The sequence below is a fragment of the Arachis hypogaea genome, chromosome 15 (assembly GCF_003086295.3).
Source record: "Arachis hypogaea cultivar Tifrunner chromosome 15, arahy.Tifrunner.gnm2.J5K5, whole genome shotgun sequence".
Classification (NCBI taxonomy): domain Eukaryota; kingdom Viridiplantae; phylum Streptophyta; class Magnoliopsida; order Fabales; family Fabaceae; genus Arachis; species Arachis hypogaea.
Genome location: NC_092050.1, coordinates 26,944,462 through 26,966,491, shown reverse-complemented (window position 1 = coordinate 26,966,491; position 22,030 = coordinate 26,944,462). Strand labels below are relative to the sequence as shown.

Genomic DNA, 22,030 nt, shown 5'->3' with positions numbered 1-22,030 from the left:
ATCTTTACTGGTGATGGCCTTAAAATTAACTTCCCTTGAGAACATGCAGCACAACAAAATTCACTAGATTTAATAATCTTCTGGTTCTTTGGTGAATGTCCATGAGAGTTTTCAATAATTCTCCTCATCATGGTTGTTCCCGAATGACCAAATCTATCATGTCAAGTTATGAATTCATTTGGGCTAATAAACTTCTGGTTTACAATGACATGTGATTCAATTGCACTAATCTTTGTATAATACAATCCAGATGAAAGTGAGGGTAATTTTTCTAATATAACTTTCTTATTTGAATCATGAGTTGCGATACATAAATACTCATGATTTTCCTCACTCATTGTCTCAACATGATATCCATTTCGGCGAATATCTTTAAAACTCAACAAGTTCCTCAGGGACTTGGTAGATAATAATGCATTATTTATTATAAATTTTGTTCCTCCAGGAAACAAAATTATAGCTCTTCCAGAGCCTTCTATCACATTGCCTGAGCCAATAATAATATTAACATATTCTTCTTTTGGCACAAGATGGGTGAAATATATATCACTTTTAAGAATAGTGTGCGAACTTGCACTATCCACAAGGCAAATATCTTCAGAATATGTCCTTACCAATTTTCTTCAAAAACAAATAATGATAATAATAAAATGAGTAAAAGTACATGCACAGTAAAAATTATTCACATGAATACTTAACAAACACACATATTAAACTATTCCATCATTAATCAAATGACCAATATTTCCTTCAAAATCCTCAAAGAAATTAGATACATCATAATGAGTGGTGGAATTTTCATAATTTGAAACAAAATTTGTTTCCTTTTCTTTGTCATCCTTTTTCAAGGATACTTGATAAAGATCAACTAGGTGCCTTGGGGTACGACAGGTATGTGACCAATGACACTTTCTACCACAACGGAAGCATTTATCCTTAATTGATATACTTTGCCCATTGTTTCTTTCTTTATCCCACTTCTGGTGAGATATTTTCTTGTGAACATAATTTCTTTTCCTTCCATAATTTTTCTTGTTATCAAAATCTTGCCATTTACCTCTTCTGGGGTTATAATTTGCCGCATTTGTTTCAGGAAATGGAGCGGCGCCAGCTGGACGCGCTTCATGATTTTTTCAATAGCAACTCATTGTTGCGTTCAGCAACAAAAAGGTAAGAAATTAACTCATAATATTTTTAAACCTTTTTTCTCGATACTGCTGCTGCAGGAGCACATTCGAGGCATGGAAGGTCGAGAAAATTTTCTCTAACATATCGGGTGTGAGGAAGTATCACCGTCTTTTCATGATTATACCTTTTTTTAAGGTCTTTCCACAGATTTGCAGGATCTTTTAATGTGAGATATTTATTTTTCAATCATACTTCAAGATGATGATGAAGGAAAATTATGGATTTGGCTTTATCCTTCTGCGATGTATTATTTTCAGCCTTAATTGTATCTTCAAGATCCATTAAATCAAGATGGATTTTAGCATCTAGTATCCATAATAAATAATTATTTCCAGATATATTAAGAACATTAAATTCAAGATGAAAGAGTTTCGACATAATGAAAATTTGTTACCTGGAGTCTTCCTAAAATTTCGTTAGAACTTCGTGCTGATAACGTGTTGTGAAATAAATAAAAGATATACTAAATATAAAATAAAGATGTATAAATAGAAGACTCTAGTATTAATATTTACTACAATATAATTATCTTACTATAATAATAGAAGTAATTTATATATTCACTACTATTATATATTAGCAACGTATGGAAAGAGAAAAAGACAATATAGAGAGAGGGGAGATTATTGTTATTGATATGTTTTCATACGAGGCTTAAACCTCAATTTATACACATACAAAATCTTGATTTTCCACACTTCATTAATTGAAAATCAAATATTCTTTCTTTAAGAAACTGAGCCGCCCAAAAATTAAATGGACATCCAACTCATTTCTCATTCTTATCACAATACCTTTTTCTTTTTCCAGAAAATACAAGTGAATGTGTATGTTTTATATGAAGAACAATAATGTTATCTCTCATCTCAACCAAGTGATATTGCAAATCAAATTTATGATACATCACGGCATCCAAAGAGAACCATTGCACTACAATATAAAACTTCTACAAAAACTAATGCTTCTAGTTAGAATTTGAAGCACGAAGACAAGCCACCCGCATTTGGCCTGTTTATCGTCTTAGCCAATTACGAACCTCTACTGCCGGAGATACCGGTGAGATTGCTGCGTAGGTTCTGGGATAGATTTGGCATACTCTACAAATATAATCCAACCATCCAAAAACTGTAGAGAATGGGGAAGCAATAATTAGCAAACACCCAGAGAAATAAGCTTACAAAGAAAGAGGTAATTAAGAGCAAGTAAGGGATCAACCTTAAAGAACAATTAACAAGAGCAACTTAGCTCCTAGATCACATCAGCATGAATAAGCTAGAAAAGGATCGTCATTGGGAACTCGCAGTATTAAGAGTAATGTGAAAGTTGAGGAGGATTAACAATCAGAAGCAAAGCAATCAGCAAATAAAGCTGAGATCAGTTGCAAAATTTGCGGCTAATATGCAAAGCTGTGCTTTCAAGAATGATGGAAGCCTTGTTGAAATTTGACACTTTCATCTTCTAGATATTGTTCTGTTGCCACATTCATTAGCACTAGTATCACACATAGATGTCATATTGGAACACAATATGTACGAAATATGCATGCAAATACACATCCGAGTACGACAACAACAAATCCTTTACTAGCTCCCAATAGATCTCAAGTTTAAGTATAGGGGCTTAATCCAGCTTACCTTTCCATTCATGCTTTTGATGCCCTTTGCAGCCTCTTCTATAGTGGCATATTGTACAAAACCATACCCTTTAGAACAACCTTCTCTATCGATCATCACCCTAGCTGAAAACAACACAGATGAAACCCTTATGAACTATGCATATCCTTGAAACAAAAACAAGAGGTATCAAAGTGTTAAAGCAGTACACCATGAAAGTTATATCTACTTAGTAGTACTTAGAGATGAGAAGAGAACAAACTGCGAACAACTTTGCCAAACTTAGAAAATTCTTGGAGTAGGCATTCAGATGTCGTCCGTTTGTTAAGCCCTGAAAAATTAAAGATACATGAAAATCAACACATTTGACATTGTCAAAGTGAAAAGGATTTAGCCAAGCAGGCCAGGTAATAGCATTGTAAATTTGTAATGCAATTCTTTCCAGATAAAAGATTTTAGCACCCAAATCACCTCATTTAACTGATAACATATGAATTAATAAAAAATTCAAAACAATAACCCTACTGAAGATCTTTCTTTGGTATTTAAAATTTAAAAACATAGTGTGAGTAACAAAACTAAAGAGTAATGAGTAATTATGAGTGGATTAAGCATCACATGATTAACTATTTAAATTTCTTTTCTAGAAAATCCTTCTCCAACATCAAATGAGTCGAAAACAAGTATCCCAAAAGTCCAAAACCTAGCTAGCAATTTCAGTTAAAATTATGCGCAACAATGCACTTACTACTTGAAAGTTACTGGTTAGTTCCTCAGACTTGAACCTCATCAATCATCACTCATACATCATATTATCAGAGAGCAAAAGCCATATTATAGCTGAAAACAATAACTTTATCAAACTATAAGCCCTCACTACTCTAAATTACACTGAATTCCACACAAGCTATGCAATATTACATATGACACCATTCTATTTGCAAAACTATACACTAGTCTCTCCCAAATTTTCTGTAACAGGACACCAAATTAACGAATCCAATTAGTAACGAATCACCTAATTTCATGGAACAGGTAGTCAGTATAATTTACCCTAAATCTAATCAAGCACATTGAATCATTATAGTCATCTGGCAGATAATACAAAAACATATTCACAAAGCAGAGCTGCAGAGGATAAAATCCGGTTAGATATTGAATTATTGATTAACAAATTTATAAAAATACAAAGTTGAAAAATGAAATTCTATATTTTTTTTTTTCGGAATTTTTCTGAGGTCAAAATCAAAGAGGAAGTATCACATACCGGAAACGAAGAGGGAGGATTTGGGTTCCACCGCTTGTGGAGCAAACGCTGCGGCAATAGCCGACGGAGGATAAGCAGAACGGCTCGAGAGTAGCCGCCATAGACTGCGCGACGAAGGCTGCGCCGCAACCGCAACCGCAGCCGCCCTCAAAGCCATAGGCAGGGTTTGGAATGTTGGATTGTTGCAGTTTAAGACTTTTAAGCTGAAAACATCAAAGCCATGTTATTGTTGGAGAGTAAGTGTTTTTCGTTCCTATTTTTTATTCATTTCAAATAAAAAAAAAAGTTAATTTTAAAATAAAATTAATTTTGATTTTGTTGTGTACTAAACTAACCCTTAATCAATAAGAATCTCAAATCTTGTTTAATTTTTGTCATTTAGTAAAACAAGTAATAATGAAGGATTTTATCACCTGCAGGAATAGGGAGCCGAGACAGCGAGAATAAGGTGAGAGAGGTGAGAGACCGTGAGCCACCTACGAAGAAGGGAGAAGGAGGGCTGCGAGGGTGCGTCCGAGCTGCAAGTTGATACGAAGGTTCAGCCCAGCGAGGTTTAAGGCTTTAGATATCAGAATTTTTTTTTTTTTTTTGGTGACTTTTAGATATCAGGATTTGTTTGGGTATCATTAAATTAATAAAATAAATAATATTTTTAATATAATTTTTTTTGAGTATTATTAAATTATTAATTTTTTATTTTTTAATATATTTAATAAATTTTTAATAATAAGAATAAAAATATATCATCCCTTATAAAAATAATATAGTATTCGAGTCCTAAAATTGGTTTACTATATGAATAATTGTTTCTCTAAAACCACAAATTATAAAGTTAGTCTTTTTGCTTATTATTAAACAAAATCCAAGATTTATTTTTAAAACGAGAACAAAATAATAAAACACATTTGTTATATACATACTTCTTTAAAATTTTGGAAACCAAGGCTACTACTTACGCTCCTATTGAATTTGTTTTTGTAAAAGACTACTTGAGATGGATAATTATGTATATCTTTTAGATGGTGATTTTTTCTATACCCAATTAATTTAAAGGTATTACATATTCTTTTTATATGTTCTAATTAATTGATGATATGTGTATTCATTAATTTCAATCAGTAAATGAATTTTTAACTTTTAAAAATAAAAATTAATGAATTTAATACATATATAAAATACTTTTTATATATATATATATATATATATATATATATATATATATATATATATACTGTACATATATTTAAGTCTGGTTAAATCAAACCACGTGGTAAACTTTAAATAAATTATATAAAAGAAAAAAAGAAAAAAAATTAGAATTGGGCTGTTGTATGCTAGAAAAAGAGGGAAGAACATAGAATCCTAATCATTTTCATCTAATTTCGTCTTTTTCTCTTCTCTATATTCACAGAAAAAATTCATTTTAAACTTTGAATAGAAGAACAATAAAAAGAACAATCGATTGTTCTGGGTTCCAACAACAAAGTTGGCGACTTTGAATTGAAGAACAGTAAAAAGAACGATGGATTGCTCTGGGTTACAGCAACAAGATCGAGGACTTTGGAAGATTAAAAGGAGAAAAAAGAAGATATATCCTAAGAGTGAGGAGAGGGAAGAAGAAGAAACGAATTTTTTCTGTGAATATAGAAAAGAGAAGAAGATGAAATTAGATGAAAAGGATTATGATTTTATGTTCTTTCCTCTTTTTCCAGCAGCATTACAACGGCCCAATTCTATTTTTTTTTCTTTTAAATAATTTATTTAAGGTTTACCACATATGATGGTTTGATTTAACCAGACTTAAATGTATGTATAGTGTATTAAGATATGTATATATAAAGTATTTTATACATGTATTAAATTCATTAATTTTTATTTTTAAAAATTAAAAATTTATTTGTTGATTGAAATTAATGAATACACATGTCACCAATTAATTGGAACATGTAAGAAGGGTACGGAAGAAATCACCTTTTTAATTGGTTATGGAAGAAATCACCTTTTTAAATTTAATTATTCTGTTGGTTCCTATAGTTTTGTAAAATTTTTAATTAGGTTCTTATACTTTTTTCTTTTTAATTGAGTCTTTGCACCAAATTTTATTTTTAATTAGGTCTTTATATTTTTTTCTTTTTATTTGGGTCCCTGCACTAATATTTTTTTTTTAATTGGATCCCTATATAATTAAACCAATTACTGTTAAGAGGGACCAAATTGAAAAAAAAATTGATACAGGGACCCAATTAAAAAGAAAAAAAAAGTATAGAAACCAAATTAAAAGTTTTACGAAACTATAGAGACTAACAGACTAATTAAACCTATTTTTTATTACGTGTTATTTTTAGTATGTTGAAATCTTTTATTTATTTATTTATAGATGAAAAATTTAATTAAATTAAATAATGGTAGGGTATTATTTACTTGACACACTTACTAATTAGTAGAAATCTATTATAAAAACACATATTCCATTAATTGATAATGTTCCATACTTCATTATGTATGTTTTATATTTCATTATGTATGATAATATTCCATGACATGACATCCACAATAATAAACATTTTATAACACTTCTCCTTAGATGTTATTAGGAATATACCTCGTTAAAAATCTTGTTAAAAAAATTATGTAGAATAAAAACTAACTAAGAAAAAAAGAGTACAATATCCATTTTAATGAAAACTGTCATTAAAAAATCTCATAAAAAATAATGGATAAAAACCTTATCAGAAAAAAGAGGATAGTCTCTCATCTTATTGGCAACATCATATAAGATCTCGAAAAGCGACGTATTCTGATTTTGTGTACTAGAATTTTAAAGAAGAATGCAGGAAGTGACTTGGTAAATAAGTCTGCCAAATTATCACTTAAACAAATTTGATGAACTTCAATTGTTTTATGATTTTGAAGGTCCTATGTGAAAAAGAACATGGGAGAAATATGTTTCGTCCGGTCACTTTTGATGTATCAACTTTTAAGTTGAGTAATACACGCCGCATTATCTTCGTACAACGTTGTAGGGGCTATCTTTTTGTCAGACAACCCATGTAATGACTGAATATATCCAATCAAACTCCTAAACCAAAAGCATTCACAACATGCCTCATTTATTATATGTATTTCATCATAATTGGAAGATGTTGAAGCTATTGTAAGAATCTAAATTTTGGTAACTGACATTTTAGACTATTTTATAACTTATTCCGCAAAATTCTGAACCATGACTCAATAAGAATTAGTGAGGCAGGTCTAATGGTAAAAAAAAAAGAAAAATAAAATAAAATAAGATAATTAATGAGTCAAATATGACTTTATGAGGGTAATTAATTCCTCTAAGTCAAATTTGACTAGTAAAAAGTGAAGACTTGATTGCCAATGGTTTATTTTTCTCACTAAAAATTTTTTGAGCTAAAAATTCACTTTTAGTGATAGTTTTGCGCGTGCCAGAAAAAAGTTAATAATTAAAAACCTCGGAACTAGTGGTAAAATAATTTCTGCCTTAGTAATTGTGTCCCAAGATTAATCTTAACCATCCATTAATGATTTATTTCTTTAAGAATAAATCTCAGACGTTAGTTATTTTACTGCACAGTAAAAGTTACTCCGAAGTGACTTCTTACTAGTATTCCCAAATAACTCCTAGAGACCCTGAATAGTCTTGCTTGTTTTCCAAGCAACAGGTCCTTTCTCTCACTCTCAGGGGCGAGATTATCACAGTCTTTCCCTAACTTTCTCGTTTTCACAGCCCTTCTTTACTAATCATTAGCCCTTGACCACGAAATTCTTAGCCTTTTGTATCATCATAAATTCATCCAACACTTTGAATTTTTATTTAAAAATATCTTGCTAACAAATTTTACAAACACTTATGCATTTTTACCACCTTTTTGACCGAATTCTTAAGAGAGAAAGAGAGAAAAATACAGCACCTTCTCTCTGCATTTCGGCCTTGATTCCAGCAGCTCTTCTATTGTTCTTCATATGTTCTTCAATAATCCAAGCCATTCAAACACAATTCCTTCCTCGTTTTCACTAATTCTTGCAAAAATTCAGCAAGGTGAGCTCTTGTTCTTTCTCCATTTTTTTCTATTTTTCCAGTAGTAATTATAGTGAATTCTTACTATCTTCTATTTCTAGAAAATCTCTCTTGAAGCTCATATGGAGCACTCCTAAGGAGCTGCACAAATTCAAATTCAAAGTAGTCAAATTTTATCACTTTTTTACCAAAGAAAATTACACCACCTACAACTGTGTTCTTTCTTTTGTTAGAGTGTTTTCTGGTGTTTAAGAGGCTTAGGAACTGAATTAAATAAGAAGTAAAGGTTAAAAATAATTATATTTGTGCTTGATTTGGTAGTCATATAAGCCGCTTTGTGATGATTTTATACTTGATTTTTAATTTCTAAAATTTACTGATGCTTCTCTATTCTTGACTTGTTATTGGATGATATATGAAGTTTATTTGTCTTTGAAAATTATATGGAACAGCTAAAATTATTTGGAGCACTTGGAATTTAAGTTTCAAGCTTTAAAAGTCACTAAAAGTGGATAAAAATGAAAACTTGTACCTCTGAAAATTTTAGCCATAAAAGACATGAAAAGTGACATGTTGGATGGTTAAAAAAAATTTCGAAAACTAGCTTTGATCCTTTGGAACAAGTGTGTAAAAGTGAAAAGGGTTTTATAGTTATTTCGGGTAAAAAGAGGGTTAAAAATATAATATAAATAAAATATAAGTAGAATTCTGAACTTAGTGTATTTAGGGGTAAAATAGTAAGTAAATATATTATTTTAGTCAAAATTATAATTAAAATAAAATTTTGGGTTTAAATAAAAGTTTTAGTAAAAATTGAGAGTAAAAGTGGTAACTAAAACAAGTAAACAAATTAATAAAGGATAAAATAGTCTTTTAGGCTCCTAAGGGTAAAATTGGCACTAATTAAAATCATTAGGAGTAATTTGGTCATAGAAAAATATTAGGATTAATTCGATAAAGTTTTGATGCTAAATAATATTAAACGAAAAAATTAGAACACTTAGGGGCAAAATAGTAATTTTGGGCATAAAGTAAATAGAAAAATGGTTAATTAACTTAATGAAGGGTAAACAGGATATGAGGGTAAAATGATAAAGTGATAACATTAGTGGAGAAAGCGTCACTAAAAGCCTAAAGAAAAACGATAAAAAGAGAAGTTATATACAAAAGGGCAAAATTGAAAATACATATAAGTACTAAAGACAAAATGGTAAATATGACACAAGACTAGAGAAATTTAAAGACAAGATACCAGGCACAAATTTTATAAAAGAAGGGCAAAAAAGTCCCTTAGAGAGAAAAAAATTATTAAGATGTGTCGAAGAAAAGAAAACTGTAAACCCCAAGATGTTAGAGGTTGTGTGGAGGCGAGTATTACCTACTGACTGGTAAAAACTCTATTTTCCATTTGTGTATATATTATGGAATCAAGTTTTGTGACAATTGCCTGTTGTTACAGATTGGTGGTATTTTAACCATACGACATATATACCGGATTGATGCAAATGAGGAAACCATATCTAAGACTAGTTCTATAACGACCCAATTTTCAGTATGTCTAGATCATACCGGAAATTGAGCGCTACCACTTTGTCTTCTTAATTATTATCTATTATTTACTATATGAGCCTGATTCGTTGTTAAAAACGTTGTTATTTTGTGAGGTACTTGTTTTTTTTGAAAAATGTTTGGATTAATAAACAGAATCATTCGTAGTCAACTTACAAATAATAACAGATAAAACAGTTATAAACAACCACACTTATATACACATATACATTTCAAGCAGTTGACAACATTTAGTTATCAAGCCTTTATTGGAACTTAGGTCTTAGTTAGGACACCCCTACAAGTAGCTAGGTAATAACTATATACATATATACATATAACATCCCAGGCCTCTGACCTATTCAAGAAGTCCCTAAGTTGGCACCCAGGCTAGCCTAGACTCTATACTCACTTAGTTCCTCTAAACTACTAAAGCGAGAGAAAGTACGTTCTAGGTCTTCAAAACTCAAGTCAGGTGGAACGTCATCAAAAGGTGGAACATCATCTACTACTTCTCTGCACGATTATACATTGCCATATGACATCTCACTGGTACTCCATCAAGTAGCCACATAACAGGAGTCTCATATACAGGATTTAGGTTAAAGTTCGCATACAAACATGGTGCAGATGTTGGTTGGTCTCACAGTATATACGTATAAACAGAAAAAGAATCTCATTCTAGACTCAGAAGACTATCCATAGCAGAACCTTTTTGCAGAACGATCATCAATGGACTAGGAAGGATACCCTTACTTCCATCTGGAGGGGGAAGGGAGAGATAAGGGGTAAGAACTGGGGAGTTCTTAGTAGGGACGGAGTTACTAGTTAAATTCATTAATTCTGTGTTGTTTAGTAGACAAATAGCAGAATATAGAGAAGCAATAATAGAAGATACAGATAAATAGAGAAAAAAAAAAACAAAAAGTAGAACACAAACAGAAGAATACAAGAAAATAAAACACAGACATAGAGAATAGGATACAAACAAAGAAAGCATACATTCATACAACAATCATAACCGAGGAAATGCACAACCAAGTATGATGTATGTCTAGCCCTAGTGTAGGTAATGAGCTCATTTGTCGGTTACATACCTGCTCCCGACGTTACCCGGAGTCCTTTGACCAGGTAAGGCTTTCCTATTGGCAATACCTATCGCAAGAGTCCTTTGACTTGTAGGGCGGCACTAGCAACCTACTGCAAGAGTCCTTTGATTTGTAGGGCGGAGCTAGTTAATTTATATCTGCCCAACACACTCACTGTAAGAGTCCTTTGACTTACAGGAGCACTGGTGCGGAATTTATAACCCACAAACTAATCGGCAAGTGCACCGGATCGTACCAAGTAGTACCTCAAGTGAATGAAGGTCGATCCCACGAGGATTGATAGACTAAGCAACAATGATTGAGTGATTTACTTAGTCAGACAAGCAGAAAAGAGTGTTAAGAGTTTAAATGCATCAAACAATAATTCAGAGAATCAGAAAAGCAAGCAGTAAACAAGTTGTGAAGTATATATGGAGAAACAGTTAAGGCTTCAGAAATATATATCTTCCGAATTGACTTTTCTTACTAACTATTTTAATCATGCAAGATTCAATTCATGGCAAACTATATGTAACTAAACTAACCCTAATTCCTTAGACCTTTTTAGTCTCCTCTATTACTGTCAAACTCTCGAGTTAACTCGTAAACTCGTACGAGTTTACGAGTTTAGATATGGAATCGAGTTGACTCGGACATAGACTCTATCCTGAGTAAACTCGGCTAGACTCGGTCAAACTCGGACAAACTCGTGAGTTTAGGACCGAGTTAGCGAGTTTGTGTTTTTCTTTATTTTTGCTTAAAAAAGCGTCATTTTGAAACCAAAAAACACTTTTTTTTATTAGGGTTACGATAACACTCCCAAAGAATGAAAGAAAACTCACTCATCTGCATCGTTTCTCTCAAGTCTCACTTTCTCCATGTTCTGCCGCAGTCGCTGTTCCCCGTCGAGCTACCGCTGTTCGCCTGCGTCTGCTACCTCTGCTCTGATTTGCGCCATTGTCTTTGTGAATTTTACTTATGTTGCCCTCTGCTTTATATTTCTTCACATCTCCACTATCTGCAACTCCATCGTGCTATCACCGTTTACGAGTTTGGCTACTTCTCCTACAGTCCTATCTCTGCTCTGGTCACCGTCGTAAAATCTATGACTCTTTGTCACCGTCGTTTCGTGCTGCTGCTGCACCCTCACCACCGCTGCCTGCTGCATCTTTGTCTTCGATCTGCTGTTGCTGGGACTTTGTCTCTTCTTTTCTTCTGTATCCTCTATTTTTTGTATGCCTTTTGCCCTTTTTTTGAGCCTTTGCTTCTTGATTTAGTTTTTTTTTTTTGCTTTTTAAATTTTATTGCTCCTAATTTTAGCCTATTACTTATCGTTTATGTTAGATGGCCAGATGGTTCATCCATTCATGGCTGATTAGTAATTAATTTTTTTAGAGTTAATTTGATTATTTGATATTGTTCAATGTTCAATTAAAGATTTAGTATTACAGATTTAGAATTTTAAATTTTGTGTGTTCTATGTTGTATTTGTATAAGAATAATTATAGATGATTTGAATGTGTATTTTAAAATATTTGTTATAATATATGCTACTATTTTAATTTATTATGTGCTTTAAGATTGATATTATTAATTTTGAAGGGTTAGAATTGAGTTAACTTCATAACAGGTGAACTCGTACGAGTCTATGAGTTAACTCTCGAGTCGAGTCTAGGTCAGCTCCACGAGTTTACTTAGACTCGTGAGTTTGACAACCTTGGTCTCCTCTAACCTTCATCAACCGCCAATTCCTTGGTCACTTAATTCCAATTAGAGGGTGAAGTTCAATTCTAGTTTATATGCCACAAAAACCCTAATTATACAAATATAAGAGGATTATATGTCACGTATCCCATTAAGTCCAGATAATTAGAAATTTAGGAGAAATTGTTTTCAAGCTGTTGTTCAAGTAAAAAGCTTTTCCAAGTTATACAAGAACTCAATTAGAACAAGGGTCATACTTACGTTCCACCCAGATTCATAAGATAAAGAACGAAAATAATTCTTGAAATAGAAATCAGTACATGAATTAAAATAGAAAAATAATATCAATCCATACAATAGACAGAGCTCCTAACCTTAACAGTGGAGGTTTAGTTGCTCATGGTTCAGAGAGAAAACTAGGATTCTGTAAAATTGTAAAGTGCGGAATGTGGTATGAGAGAAGAGAGAAGAATATAGCCCAAAGGGCTGATTCTTTTCCCTTTTATATCTAATCCTAATTAATGTAAAATATATTTTTAAAACTAAATAATATATTTTCCTATTTTAAAATAAAATAAAGTTTAATCAGAAATAAATAAATCATCTCGAGCTGCTCCTCTGGGACGAATGGGGACCACCAAGTTCATTAAGGTTGGCACCAAACTTGGAAAATTTCAAGTTTGGCACCACTTCAACCGTATGCAATGCCACTTTTTCTTTATCTTGGTGCCAAACTTGGAGAATCCCAAGTTTGGCGCCACCAAGGCAGTGTGTTTGGCGAGTTTGCAATGATCATGGCACCAAACTTGGAGAATCCCAAGTTTGGCACCACCAACGCCGTGTGGTTTGGAAGAAAAGTGTATACTATTATATATCGTTGGAAAGTTCTGAAATTTAGCTTTATAATGCCACAAGAACCACATCAATTTGACCTCTGTAGTTCACGTTATGCTCATTAGAGTGCAAAGAGGTCAAGGTTGACAGCATCATCCACTTTCTTCCTTTTTTTCTACACAAACCCTGTCAAATCCATTCGAATGCTACCTGAAATAAACCAAATTGTACACGAATCAAAGTAGCATTCATAGTGGCTCAAAAATACTTAAATCTTAATTAAAGATAAAAAGTTCAAATGCAAATTCACTAGGAAAAGATAGGAAAGATGCTCACGCATCACAACACCAAACTTGAATTGTTGCTTGTCCTCAAGCAACCAAAACTAATACAGGTTTAAGATGTGAATTTGCATGAGAAGTGAGTGTTCAATTAAGCTCATGTCTCTTCTTAAAGTGGGGTTTATACACTGCAATCCTGAATAGTTTTGGCATCTCACTATCCTTTGAATCAGAGGAATGTCATTGTCATTCGGAATTAGAATCCGAATAATATTATGAATTCTCTGGCCTTTATACTTTGATCTAATCCTTGAACACAGCAAAATTTCTTTCATTCTCTTTTCTTTGGTGCTTTGCACCTTGAGCCTAGCCATGACTTTAAATGCTTTGTCTCAAGCTTTACTTGACACAAAACACCACAAGCACTTGACTGGGGAACTCTCTTTGGGTTCTGATTTTTCTTTCAGTTATTCCCAGACAGTGGTGCTCAAAGCCTTTGGCATACTCTATTAAATGCACTTGATCTCGACTCTTAGTGCTCTGTCTCAAGGATTACTTGACACAATTACACCACAATCATATGACTAGGAAAACAAATCTTTGAGCTTTTAATCATGTCTGACCTTTCTAGTCATTGATGCTCAGAGCCTTGGACCTTGCTTTTATTTTTCTTTTGTTGTTTCTTTTGCTTCAAGGATTAAGCTTTTGTTAATTTAGATAATTCATAATAGTTCTCTAAATTTCTATTCCTTATGCACCAACATCCTTTGATTCAAATTCAACTATGCACTGTTCATATCATGCATTCAGAATCACTAATAATACCACCACATTTAAGTAAATAAGACTACTCTTAAATATAAACTCAATTTCTCATGCAATACATCACTTCTTTTTTTTTCTTTTTAGATTCAAGCTCAGTGAGCGGTACATGAGATAATTTTTTTAATTAAAAGCAAATGACAGAATGAAACTAAATCTAAGAACTGAAAGTACTAAAGATCATGCAGGCAATCAAAGCAACAAAAAATAGAAGACAACAAAATAAGAACGGAAGGGGAAATAGAATGAAAGGAACTCAACCACCTCAGTTATGCTGGTGTGCTCCTCCATGAAGAACATTCATCTCTGATGGTTTTCAGCGGCTAAGAGAAGGGGGGTTGAATCTTAGCCCATTTTTCGCTTATTAAAACTTGCTGGTCTTTGAAACAACTTCTAGAGACTTTTTGATTTTTGTCTTGTACCCAGCCACGAGACTTTTTCCTTTTATCTCGTAACTTGGCACGAGATATTTTTCAGTTTTATCTCCTATGCAGCAGAAACAGAAATAGAGTAGAAGAAAGAGAGAGAATCACACCACGAAATATCCTGATTCAGCTGCCAAGTGCAATGTAGCCTACATCCAGTCTCGATCACAACAATGATGGAATTTCACTATAATCTTCATGATTACATACACCAATTCTCCCTAGGAACTACCCTTCCTATCTGGGACAAGTTCAGAATCTAAACCCCAATCCTGAACTTGACTTGGTCACAGCCAAGCTTTCAACTGCTAAGTGCTAACCCAACTTGCAAGGAGATTCCCACAGAATCATGAAACACAACACAGATGTACAAAGGACCTCTAGGACATCTATAGCTTTTTCTTTTAATTTTGTATACTCTGCCTTTTTCTGCTCTATGGCTTTTTCTTACAAACCTCACTGTTTGCCTTTTTCTATGAGACTCAAGACAGACAAAACTAAACAAAAAATTACAAAATGAAGAACATTGAAGGAGAAGAACTTCTGTTAGCTTAGGTAGCTATGAAAACTCTGTACCTTGCACTCTCACTCCTTGCCTCAAGCCCTGGCTGTTCTCCCTTATTTATAGAAGGGGAAGCCTCCAAGGTTGAAGCTCTTGAACTGAGCCAACTTCTTCTTCTTCATGCAAAACCGGTTCAGCCAGAGAAAGAGGAGAGGAAACCGAATGTAAAACCCAACATGCAATTACCTCTGTGTCTTTCCTTTGCACCAAGCTTCATCAATCCAGGCCTTCCATCTTGACTTGCACTCCAAGAAGGATTCCTAGCCCTTGATGAGTTCTTGATGATGACAGCTTCTTCAGCTCTAACTTCTGCCTCTCCCCCACGCAGCTACAGTAGCTTCCTTCTGTGGTGGTTGATCAAAAGCTTAGACAAGCCATCCCTCAAGGATCTTTTTCCTCTAACTGAATGGATTTCCACCATTTTTAGGGTATGGAGAGCTTGAGCTTACTTCACCATTTTTTACCCATTTTGGCAAAGATCTCAGCCACTCCACACTTCAGATTTTCTTTTTTTTGAAGCCATCATTACCATGGCCTTGCTCCTAGCTTCTTTCCTTTTCTGATAGCTTGCATTAGCTTCCATGCTTCCTCTGTGAAGTGACCGAATGCAAGAAGAGAGATGAGAAAGAAGAGAGAATAGAAAGAAAAGCATTCAATGAATGTGAATAAATGAATTAAAATGAATTAATTTTACTTCCCTCTTGCTTTAGGTAGCGTGTAGCATCATTAAAGCCATCAAATCATTTTTCTCTTTCTCTTTCATGTTTCCAATGCAAATTAATTCAAGTTAATTGAATTTGAAATCCATCACAAACTGAAAGTGGGATCCGTTGGAAGCATGGAACTTTGCTTTCTTTCAATGTTGATTTCGGACCATGCTTTGGTCTTAGTAGCAAAGATTTAAATGGGCTTGTTTCAATAATATACTAGCCCAACTAACAAAAACTTGCTTTAGCCACAATAATTAAATCAATTTGTTCCAAGGCTGAATTTCTTTACACAATTTGGGTTTTAATTTTGTTTTTAAGCCTAGTATGCATAACCTGCAAGGTAACAAAAAATTATCAATTCAACAAGTATATTTAACATTGATAATTTTGTAATTAATTAAATTAATAATGTTTGTTCATCATCAAATTAAATTAGAGTTTTCTCAAACTCATCAATCTCTCCCTTGATGACAAACATTATTAAAAATTGAAATGGAAAGAAATCAAAGATTAGAGTACTCCCTTTGAAGATTAGGATTCCTTCTCCTTTCCAATTGTTACATGGCTCTCCCTCAATATATGCCATTTTACCAAGGGAAGCACTACCTGTAACAATTTTATCAATCCTAAAGCAACTATGTTATTCAACATATGAATTTGAGATGTTAAATGGCTTGATTTATGAGCAGAAGTAGTATGATAAACACAACTTGTCTTGTTATCATATAAATGATATTATGCTTAATCACAATAAAAAATGTTTTGAGTACAGAGTACATAAAATTAAAACAGAAACACTTTTGATAATTCCCAAAAATTTGCTGCCAAATCATTTGATTAAGTGAACAACATTTTTCAGCCATCATATCAGAGCAAAATAATTATTGGTTTATAGCAAGAAAAACATTTTTAATCAAACATAATTATATCAAAGCATGAGGAATATATCAGCATATCAAAGCTTAAAGGGATTATTAAGTCACAACTAAATCCCAAATGCAATAAATATTTCAACAAAACAGAGCATTAGGCATCAACACAGCAGAACATATTCAACAAAACAGAGCATGAGGCATCAACTCAGCTGAACATAAAGGATTTATCAAAAGTAACTAAGTTCAAACTATAGCAACCAAAACAGATCATAGTTTTGTGCACAGGGATGATCATTAATCACAAAAGATTTCATCCCCTGTTTCTTTCAACTTTTCAATTTTTTAGCTTTCCTCCCCCTTTTGTCATCAAAGGGGAACCTACAAAAAATGATACCAACATATGAAAATGTAACCATAACCAAAATATCCAAGAGTTTAACAAAATAACAGAGGTCTAGAGTATCCAAACAGTCTACAAAGTACCAAAATAAACCAAACAGAACCAGAATTCAAATAAGTTAATCATCAGAAAGGTTGTACTCCGATCCAAATTCACCATCCTTATCAGCATCCCCTATCTCTTCTTCAAACTTCTGAAGCATCAAACCCACTCTTTCTTGGCAATTCATCCAAGCATTTTCATTTTTGAATGCTTGTTTGCGAGCGATCTTGTAAGATTGCACCATTATTTCGGACATGTTGGAAAACTCAGTGAGGACCTCCTTGATTGATTCTGCCACCTTGGACGGCTTAGCTGGGTGGCTCTCAAGATCACTGTTAGAAGGCATGGACCATTTTCCTTTGGTGCCTTTACCTGAAACTCCTCCCCCTTTAATTGATGAAACTTTGTTCTCTACATCTTCATTGGTTAGATCAACATTGAAGTATTCAAAGATGCAGGTAAGAAATATGCCATAGGAAAGGTTAGCCTTTTTTGTGCTTCCCAGATATGCCTAACCATGATATATGCAAAGGAAATAGGAGATGAAGTAATAACAGCAAAAGGCACAAGGAAATTAGAAACGGTTACTCTATTGTGTGAGCCGAGTCAGAATGTGAGTAATGATTCTGTGCAGCAAAGCTCTTTCTGGACCAAGGGCTTTGTGAGTTGGAACCGTGCCATCCAGTCTATATAGATTCTCACAAATTTATTGCAAAGCAATCTGATAGGTGACTCCAACTTGGGAATCCCATTTTTCTGACATATAAGCTGCTGGCCCTTCATCAACATAACCCAGGGCAGCGCTTATTGTTTCTCTGCTTAGAGTCATATAAACCCGCTTCACATAGGAATGAATTGCACCATCAATCAGCCTCATGTTTGCATAAAATTCTCAAACCAAGGCTGGATATACAGGTTTCTAAATTTTGAACAGGGGAGTCCACTTCATATTCTCAAAAAGAGTAATAAAGTTGATTCCTTTAGCAGCAAGAGAGTCAAGGTTTACTATGTATGAAGCACAAGTGACGTTTCTTCAACACATCTTTGTGAAAATCATAAGACGCACAAGAATTGAACCTTCCAGGATCAAAATGTGAATGACTTTTGTTGTATTTATTCTTGAAATCCAGGGATTCCAGGTTCGGTGGTTCCTTTGTGTTACGTAGCACGTAACTTTTGGTCTTCTGAGAGCTTCGAGTAGACGCATATGGTGTTGCCTTCTTCGGTGGTGAGTGAGGAATGGAGGTTTGAGACTCCTCTTCTTCTTCTTCCATGATTGGTTCCTTGTTCTTTCCAAGCTTTTTCCTTGATAAAGTTTTCTGCGCTATCACTTTCCTTCTCATTGTTTCAGTTTGTTTGAATGATGGTGAATGAGATGAAGATGATGTGGAGTGTATATGAATGTGTGTATGGGTTTGAAGAGTTGAGAATGTGGGACTTTTTGGTAAGGGGGTTCGGCTACTCTTCCTTGGGGCAACTTTCTTTTTCATGTTAAGAAGAAATGGAGAAGGGAGGGGGAAGATGAAGAGAGGGGCCGAGGTGAGTGGAGAAAGGTGGGATGTTAAGGGAGCATTAAATGCTGATTGGAGAGAGAAGTGGGGTAGTTATTACCCATTAAGGAGCGCGGTTATTAACCAAGGAGGGATTTTAAAATTAAAAATGAATGGTTAGCTCCTAGAATCAATGGATGAGGGAAGGGAAAAGATTTGATTTGACAACAACACTTTCCTACAAGATTTGATATGACAACTTCAAAAAATTGTGATTAACACAAAGAGGAACTCAAACCGGGTCAGAGTAAGGTCACAGAAATTTGGTGGGGTCCAAGATAATTAACATTTGTTCAGTCTCCCCCTCTATCATGGCCCGTTCATCATAGCCTGAAATTTGTCTCCTGCTTTCCTACGAGACAAAATCAAACAGAATAAAAAAATTCACAAATTATCAACAGAGCTTAATTCTATCATACCCAAACTTTTTCTCAAAGAGCAGAATCTGTCTTCACATAGTGTTTTGTAAAAACGTCAGCAAGTTGATCTTCAGATTTTACAAATTGAATATCAATAGTACCCTTTTACACATGTTCTCTAATAAAATGATATTTAATTTCAATGTGCTTAGTTCTTGAGTGCAGAATAGGGTTCTTAGAAATGTTTATAGCACTCATATTGTCACAAAATAAGGGTATACTATTGATTTTTAATTTATAATCTTCCAACTGTGTTTTCAACCAAATTAATTGTGAACAACATGCAGATGCGGAAATATATTCAACTTCGACTGGGGATAGAGCCACTGTGGCTTGTTTTTTGCTTGACCACATGTTGAGTGCGCTTCCAAGGAAGCAACACATGCCGGATGTGCTCCTTCTATCCACCCTATCTCCCGCATAATCTGCATCACAAAACCCTACTACACAAAAATCATCAGATTTTGGATACCATAAGCCATAATCACTAGTTCCCTTAATATACCTAATGATGCATTTAACAGTCGAAAGATGAGATTCTTTTGGGTGAGATTGAAATCTTGAACATACACCCACACTTTGTACAATATCCGGTCTAGAGGAGGTAAGATACATGAGAGATCCTATCATTCCTCTATATCATGTTTCATCCACATCTTTGCCATCATCATCCTTTTCAAGTTTAGTGTTTGGATGCATTGGTGTTCCCATTGGTTTGGAATTTTCTAGGCCAAATTTCTTGATTAGTTCTTTAGCATACTTTCCTTGGTGAATAAAAGTGTCACTAGGAGTTTGTTTAATTTGGAGGCCAAGAAAGAATGTTAGCTCTCCCATTAAACTCATCTCAAACTCACTGGTCATGAGTTTTCCAAACTCTTCACACAAGGATTCATTGGCTGACCTAACACAATGTCATCCACATAGACTTGAACTAGGAGAATATCATCATTAGATGCTTTAATAAATAAAGTAGTATTGGTGGTACCCTTTTGAAATTGATTTTCCAACAAGAAGGCACTAAGCCTTTCATACCAAGCTCTTGGAGCTTGTCTAAGGCCATAGAGAGCCTTTGAGAGTTTGAAAACATGGTTTGAAAATTCTTTATCTTCAAAACTGGAGGGTTGTGCCACAAACACTTCTCTATCAATAAAGCCATTAAGGAAAGCACATTTGACATCCATTTGAAATATTTTAAAACCATTATGTGCAGCATAGGCAAGAAGCAACCTAGTTGCTTCCATTCTTGCTACCGGAGCAAAAGACTCATCAAAATCTATACCCTCTTCTTGATCGTAACCTTGGGCTACTAATCTAGCCTTGTTACGAACAACTTTTCCATCCTCACCTAATTTATTTTTGAAAACCCACTTAGTACCCGTTAACTTCTTACCATCCGGGTGAGGTACTAGTGTCCAAACCTCATTCTTGTCAAATTGAGCAATTTCTTCTTGCATGGCTTTGACCCATGATGGATCTTCAAGAGCTTGTTTTACATTATTGGGCTCCATTTGTGACAACAGGGCAAAATTGCTTCGTTCGGATTGCTTTTTGGTTGAGGATCTTGTTGTTACACCTTGAGAGGGATCACCAATGATAAAGTCATGAGGATCACCCCTCATGGACTTCCATTCTCTTGGCTTCCGGAGTGATGTTGAGCTTTGATGAGCTTCAGTGGGTTGTTCTGTTCCAGATTCTCTTGCTGGCTCAGGAGACAAAACAGAAATGTCTCCTCCATCCTGATGAGACAAAATTAGACGGACATATTTCTCATTTTGAGCAGACTTGGGATTTTCTTCATTGGTTTCCTTGTTAATAGCATCTTCACCATCTGTATCATCTTCTATCATAGCACTGGAAATTGAATTAGAATCACAAAAAGAAACGTGTATGAATTCTTCTATGGTCCTATGATCTTTGAGATAAATTCTATAAGCCTTGCTAGTGGTGGAGTATCCAACAAACATCCCCTCATATAATTTTGGATCAAATTTACCAAGGTTTTCTTTATTGTTAAATATAAAGCATTTGCATCCAAAAATATGGAAATACTTAAGATTAGGAGGGGTTTCTTTCCATAGCTCATAAGGAGTTTTCTTTAACCCTTTTCTAATAATAGTCCTATTCAATATATAACAAGCTGTATTCACAGCTTCAGCCCATAGAAATTTTGGAATCTCATTTTCACATAGCATAGCCCTAGTCATTTCTTGAAGGCTTCTATTCCTTCTTTCAACCACCCCATTTTGTTGAGGTGTTCTAGGGCATGAAAAATTGTGAGCAATTCCAAAATCATCACAGAATTTTTCAAAGTCTTGATTTTCAAATTCCTTTCTATGACCACTTCTTAAATGAGCAATTTTCAAATCTTTTTCATTTTGAATTCTTTTGCAAAGGGTTGAGAAAGCATGGAAAGCATCATTTTTATGAGCAAGAAAAAGTACCCAACCGAATCTAGAGTAATCATCCATCACCACTAAATCATAGTGTTTACCTCCTAAACTTTGAGTTCTTGTTGGACCAAAAAGTTCAATGTGCAACATTTCTAATGGCCTCTTGGTAGAGATTCCATCTTTTGGTTTAAAAGAGGTTTTTACTTGTTTGCCTAATTGACAAGCATCACAAGTAATATCCTTATCAAATTTAATATTTGGAATTCCTCTTAC

General features: G+C 33.9%; 1 protein-coding gene across 2 annotated transcripts; it reads right to left on the bottom strand.

The window, feature by feature from the left end:
• Positions 1-1,796: 1,796 nt before the first annotated feature.
• LOC112750045 (organelle RRM domain-containing protein 2, mitochondrial) lies at positions 1,797-4,680 on the bottom strand. Of its 2 annotated transcripts, XR_003175342.3 has the most exons (6): positions 4,482-4,677; positions 4,069-4,271; positions 3,064-3,132; positions 2,823-2,926; positions 2,404-2,658; positions 1,797-2,313 (listed from the first exon to the last, which is right to left on the bottom strand). XR_003175342.3 is itself a non-coding variant. In XM_025798557.3 (5 exons), exons 2-5 carry the CDS (start codon positions 4,223-4,225, stop codon positions 2,227-2,229), a joined length of 417 nt encoding a protein of 138 aa, XP_025654342.1. In that variant the 5' UTR covers positions 4,226-4,271; positions 4,482-4,680; the 3' UTR covers positions 1,797-2,226. The 2 variants fall into 2 exon arrangements, 1 of the variants encoding a protein (XP_025654342.1); XM_025798557.3 differs by lacking the exon at positions 2,404-2,658 and having other exon boundaries at positions 4,482-4,680.
• Between the last annotated feature and the right edge of the window lie 17,350 nt (positions 4,681-22,030).

Excerpts from the sequence above, each read along its gene's own strand:
- LOC112750045 (XM_025798557.3), bottom strand. The coding sequence starts at position 4,225 with ATGGCTTTGAGGGCGGCTGCGGTTGCGGTTGCGGCGCAGCCTTCGTCG. Across the intron at positions 3,133-4,068 it reads ATCCTCCCTCTTCGTTTCCG|GGCTTAACAAACGGACGACA; the intron begins GTATGTGATACT and ends TTAATTTTTCAG. Across the intron at positions 2,314-2,822 it reads TCAAAAGCATGAATGGAAAG|TTTTTGGATGGTTGGATTAT; the intron begins GTAAGCTGGATT and ends CATTCTCTACAG.